The following is a 5,560-nucleotide window of genomic DNA, read 5'->3' as shown; positions in this document are numbered from 1 at the left end:
CACGATGAACAAGATAGTGACGAAGATGATGATGTTGCCTGTGACTGCTGTTGAAAATGTTTATGAAGATATTCAATATATGGTCATTAGCTACACTTAACTCTGCACATGTCCATCACAAGGGCGTGTTTGGGTGTCGAAACCAAACTTCTATTGGCTAGAAAGCAACCAATCCGTGTCAGAGGAAAAACTTCAACGTTGAAGTACTTAGACCAAAGACTAACATGTCAGAGTTGTGTGAGAGATTTCTGGCACTTACACAAAGACGGCAGCCTTTCTGACTACAGTTAACTCAACGTTACATGCCGAATTTATTGTTCTATCGTCGTTTGTGATCAACCGAGGGGCAACATTACGAGTTCAGGATGTATACGGCAGGACTCAATCCGTTTTACGCATCAAATTTTAGTCTTTGGTCTGCCTATTGCGCGGGTGGTTTCGCTGTGGATACAATGAAGAAGCCCTCATTTTGCATTGCTGACATTTTGCAGGTTGGGGATTCCGAGAACATCCCGGGATCCTCGGCCCTCATGGCTCATATGGGACACCGGTCTCAGGTCCACACCTCTGGATCTCCGTTGCGTCCTTCCCCGGTGGGGCCAGAACAGTCGGTCTACGGTGGGAGACTGAACCCCGGGTCTCCATATCACAGGCACGGAATACACTTAACGTCTGTATCTAGAACGAGTTTCAATTCCCAACAAGCTCCTCCACCATCAAGCAAGGACCTCAAGTTCGGAATTGATCGGATATTGTCAACAGACTTCGACTCAAAAACAAAAGACATATTGTCTTTAAGAGGTAACCTTTTAAATGAACTGTAATACCGTTGTCAAAATGAATTCTCTATTAACTATTTATAGGGCTACATCAAGATTATTTTACTGCCATAGAAAGCATTCAAGAATGCCATGATGTTGTAAAGGCACTTTTTAGTTATTTAAATGTGGCTGCATTGACTTAATTAAAGGCTACGCTTATAAATTACTGACCTCGAAGGCACCTAAACCACAGTAACTACATCATGCACTTTATTATTTACGCACACAAAACCTCTATATGAACATCCAAGCTGCCACAGCTGCCTCACTATAAAACTAGGTATTATTTATCTTGGAACGGCAGATAGCCTAGTGTTGGGCCACTAACCGAAAGGTTGCTAGATCGAATCCCCCCGCTGACAAGGTAAAAATCTGTCGTTCAGCCACTGATCAAGGCATTTAATCCACTGGTCCTAAACCGTCATTGTGAATAAGAATTTGTTCTTAAATTACTTGCCTAGTTAAATAGAGGTTTAAACATTCAGACTCGCACACCAAAGTCATTTTTAGGTGAAAAGTTTTACCATTGACAAATACTCGTATTTCATACGTTGCGGTAATTTCTTACTTATTTATCTCTCGCCCTGTGACAGATCTCACGTCCATTGTTAGCTCGAATCGTCAGTCAGGGATCCACATGCCGGTGCAGCCCTCGGCGAACCAGTACTTCGCATCCATAGACCCAGCGATGAGCGACACGTCCTCCACGATGAGCTCACTAAACGGCGCCAGGCAATCAGGGCAGCATCAGTTTCAGGACACCTTCCCAGGTAGTGTAGCCGTCAGCACATAGGCTACATAGGGACATTTTCCGCACACATGGCATTTAAGGACTCAAACAATATTTGTACATAGCCGTTATTATTCAGACTTTGCTCAGTGTTTTTAAACCACAGGCCTATCTTCGGTTGATCGTGTTTTTCAAGTGAATATAATTTGGCATGTTTGATGGCATGACACCACTTTTCTAGGATATCCAACTATAATTTACCAGTGCACTTTGAAATTTGAACGAATAAATAACATTGCTCAACCTTTATGTCCCTTTATTTATACAGGTCCGTATGCTGTCCTCACAAAAGACACGATACCACAGACATACAAAAGGAAGAGGTCCTGGTCGCGAGCGGTCTTCTCCAACCTGCAAAGAAAAGGACTTGAGAAACGATTCGAAATACAGAAATACGTCACCAAACCCGACAGAAAACAACTGGCTGCAATGCTTGGCCTAACAGATGCACAGGTACGTTACTTGCATCAAGTTGTAGCCCATAGCCCCCACTTTTTTGGACATTGTATTATGGACTATATGCACATGTTTAAGTTATTTTAAGAATCCTTTCTTCTTGAGATGGAAAGACATCCCTAATAGTGTAATATATATATTCAATAAGTTTAGCTGAAGCGTCAAAGATTGCGCGATAGAAATATACCCTAAAAGTAATTTGCGACTGAGCCGACATATGAGCGTTTACCGTGAATGCAGTCTCCGCTAAATCATGAACATTGTCTTTAAATTTCAATAATGCCGTAACGCTGAACTTTCGCGATACGGATTGAATAGAGCCCTGGTCTTGTGTTGTTAAGACAGGAAGCCGCCACTCAGAGGACACACCCGGTAATATATCCTAGTAGGCAACTTCAGAATTTCGCAATCGAGAACTTTTAGGGAAATGAAAGTCGATTACAACGAGTTATTGCAAATGGAGAAAGGTCATAATCTTACGTAACTCCATTGGGTTAAGCAATACACATAATACTAGCCTATAGCCCAGCTGATGTGTTCAAACAATTTGTTTTTGTAGGCTATAGGCCCACATTTACACAAATTATGCCCAGCTTTACCCACACTGTTGTTTTATTCTGCATTAACTTTATTGTAGCCTACCTAGGCTACTGTCAAGTTATTCATTATGAAATGTAGGCTATGATTTCCGTTGTTGTGTTATGTAGAGACTGTCCTTTTATGCTATCAATTAGGTCTCTGGGTCATATTTATATGGAGCAAAATTCATTGTCAACCTGTTGGCGACTAGCCTAGGCATCAGGATCGTGTTGTCGACATCTAAACGAGCTTTTGCACTTTCTCGTCAGGTCAAAGTGTGGTTCCAGAACAGGCGCATGAAGTGGAGGCATTCGAAAGAAGCCCAGGCACAGAAGGACAAGGAGAAGGAGACACTGGGCAAGTCACTGACAGAGGCCGAGCCCAAAGAGCCGGAAGTGTCCGAGTGTGAGAGTGAAGCGAGCTGCGAGTCCGAATTCGAGGAAGGACAGGAGGACAAGAGTGACGTGGACATTTCTGAGCATAACAAGACTAGTGTGATCATGACCGGGGCCACGCCTGTGAGTACGGAAGAGGCAACTTCAGTCGGTGCCCTCACAGAAACTGTGGCATCATCACACATGTAAATATGAGTGCAAAGTCAAACGTATTTTTTTTTAATGTAACATTAATAATTTAATATAAATATTATTTTGATAAATTGATATACAGAGTGAAGTTTGTCTTAAAATGGAGGGCCAGTAGGATGCCCTACTGCAGAGGCTATGGGTTATTATTATTTTTACTTTCGACTCCTTCCATCTTTCAGCTCTGTCAGTCAGTATTAGGCGATGTGCATGACTTTTTCCTCAAATTAAGGAAATATTCTGTTGTGAATTTTAATCTGAAACAGGTGTTCCGCGTTCTGAAATCCCAGAAAATGACACAATGTTAATGTAATTTACTCTGGAAGCGTTAATAAATATTGTTGTATTTTATATTTTTCAATAATGATTTGCACTGAAAATATTGTAAATAAAAATAAAAATGTCTTTCTTTTGATTTTCGATTAAATGTCATATGTTGTATATATTATTATTAATAATATGATTATCTTTTAATTGCATTATTGGGCCCATTATTACTTCCTCTTTCGGGTCTAATCGAATACTGAAAACATCACTGAAGGAGAGAGAACTTCACAATTGACATGGTCTTGACTAGCCTATAGGCTAATATTCACTCCAAAAACAGTTATCTGAAGTGGATAATACAATTTTATTTTCGTCATAGGCTATACATTTAGGATTGTACATTTGTTTCCTACAGTATGTACAAAGTAAGATGATGGTCATGATGATGATATAGGTTTACTATTTAATTCCTCACATCTTACATGCCGATAAAATAATATTTGAAGTCTTGGACTTCGCTGCCACGTAGGCCTTATTTCACCGTGTGAGATGATCAGAGGGGTGGAATATATGTTTATGTTTCATGCTTAAAAGAATCCATAAAGCCTACCTAGTCTATCGTTCTATATGGCAATTACGTCATTCATAAAGTCATATTTAGCTTTTTGGGAATAAGACGCAAACTAATTATGGGTACACTCAAGCCGAAATGGAATGTGAAAACATGGTGGAGCCTGTAATAACTTATCTCAACAATTTGGTGTAAATAGATAAAACTTATCATGGGTTTTCAAATAAGTTAGTCATACTGTCTCTGACAATTCCTACACCATCTAACGGTTTGCATTTACGAATGCAATTTACGCAAGTCGTATAAATAAATGGTAGCCTATCTATGCGTTTTCAAGGAGCAGTTTGCCTTAGTTCATTTTATTTTCAGTAGGTTACCTTGTCCTGTTACATTGATTAAATCATTCGGAGGTAAATGAAAGTGTCTAAAATAAGCTGGTGGCTGCATTTACACAGACAGCCCAATTCTAATCATTTTTCCACTAATTGGTATTTTGACCAATCACATCAGACCTATCCACATCAGCTCTTTTTCAGAGCTGATATGATTGGTCAAAAGTCCAATTAGTGAAACATATAGAATATATAGGCTACCTGTGTAAACGCAGCCAGTGAGTAACAGACCATTGAAGTTAGTTAGCTGAACTAATGAAGAATTAGATACGCCTTTATTTAGCAGTCATTACTTGCTGAGTTCGTTGTAATCCACACAGTAAAGGCATAATAACAACTTTTAATTACATTTAAAAACATGCCTATATTATTTATAGCAGGTTATGTTAAACTCCATGTAGTAAAGTAGGCCTACAGTCTATACCCTTACTGACAGCCAATATTGTAGTACCATATTATGGACCATACAAAGTTGGTATAGGGCTTATTACCTCACTTTGTCCAGTCCTAATGGAAGTGTGAAAATAAGCATGCAGTGCCTTCAGAAAGTATTCACACCTCTTGAGTTTTTGCACATTTTGTTGTCTACAGCCTAAATTTGAAATGGATTAAATTGAGATATTTTTGTCAACTTGCTTAACAAGTCACATAATTAGTTGGATGGACTGACTCTGTTGTGCAATAATAGTGTTTAACATGATTTTTGAATGAGTACCTCATCTCTGTACCCCACACATACAATTATCTGTAAGGTCTCTCAGTCTAGCAGTACATTTCAAACACAGATCCAACCTCAAAGACCAAGAAAGTTTTCTAAAGCCTCAAAAATAAAGGTACCTACTGAATATCCCTTTGAGCATGGTGAAGTTATTAATTGCACTTTGGATGGGGTATCAAAACATCCAATCATTCATTACAAGGATAAAGGCGTCCTTCCTAACCCAGTTGCTGGAGAGGAAGGAAACCGCTCAGCGATTTCACCATGAGGCAAATGGTGACTTTAAAACAGTTATAGAGTTTAATGGCTGAATTGGTATTTTTGGTATGCTATTAGGATTCCCATTAGTTGTTGCGAAAGCAGCAGATACTCATCCTGGGGT

The 5,560-nt window shown here is 39.4% G+C and overlaps 1 protein-coding gene and 1 long non-coding RNA gene across 3 annotated transcripts; one reads left to right on the top strand and one right to left on the bottom strand.

The window, feature by feature from the left end:
* The first annotated feature begins 222 nt into the window (after positions 1–222).
* Positions 223–3,645, top strand: LOC115139660 (H2.0-like homeobox protein). 2 transcript variants are annotated; one of them, XM_029677283.2, is made up of 4 exons: positions 223–801; positions 1,415–1,591; positions 1,880–2,064; positions 2,916–3,645. In XM_029677283.2, the coding sequence occupies exons 1-4, from the start codon at positions 366–368 to the stop codon at positions 3,228–3,230; spliced, it is 1,113 nt and encodes a 370-aa protein (XP_029533143.1). In that variant the 5' UTR covers positions 223–365; the 3' UTR covers positions 3,231–3,645. The 2 variants fall into 2 exon arrangements, with proteins under 2 accessions (XP_029533143.1, XP_029533145.1); XM_029677285.2 differs by lacking the exon at positions 1,415–1,591 and having other exon boundaries at positions 224–801.
* LOC115139661 (uncharacterized) lies at positions 1,322–1,968 on the bottom strand. The gene is made up of 2 exons (XR_003865136.2): positions 1,856–1,968; positions 1,322–1,615 (listed from the first exon to the last, which is right to left on the bottom strand). It is a non-coding gene; the product is annotated as an uncharacterized LOC115139661 (long non-coding RNA).
* Positions 3,646–5,560: the final 1,915 nt, after the last annotated feature.

This window comes from Oncorhynchus nerka, linkage group LG13 (assembly GCF_034236695.1).
Source record: "Oncorhynchus nerka isolate Pitt River linkage group LG13, Oner_Uvic_2.0, whole genome shotgun sequence".
Taxonomy (NCBI): Eukaryota; Metazoa; Chordata; class Actinopteri; order Salmoniformes; family Salmonidae; genus Oncorhynchus; species Oncorhynchus nerka.
The sequence above is the reverse complement of the archived record's forward strand: the minus strand, read 5'-3'. Positions and strand labels throughout refer to the sequence as shown.

What these genes read in the sequence shown, in the direction of transcription:
- LOC115139660 (XM_029677283.2), top strand. Translation starts at nt 366, where the DNA reads ATGTATACGGCAGGACTCAATCCGTTTTACGCATCAAATTTTAGTCTT. An exon ending in GTTTCAGGACACCTTCCCAG is followed by an intron (nt 1,592 to 1,879) that starts GTAGTGTAGCCG and finishes TTATTTATACAG; the next exon opens with GTCCGTATGCTGTCCTCACA. An exon ending in TTGGCCTAACAGATGCACAG is followed by an intron (nt 2,065 to 2,915) that starts GTACGTTACTTG and finishes CTTTCTCGTCAG; the next exon opens with GTCAAAGTGTGGTTCCAGAA.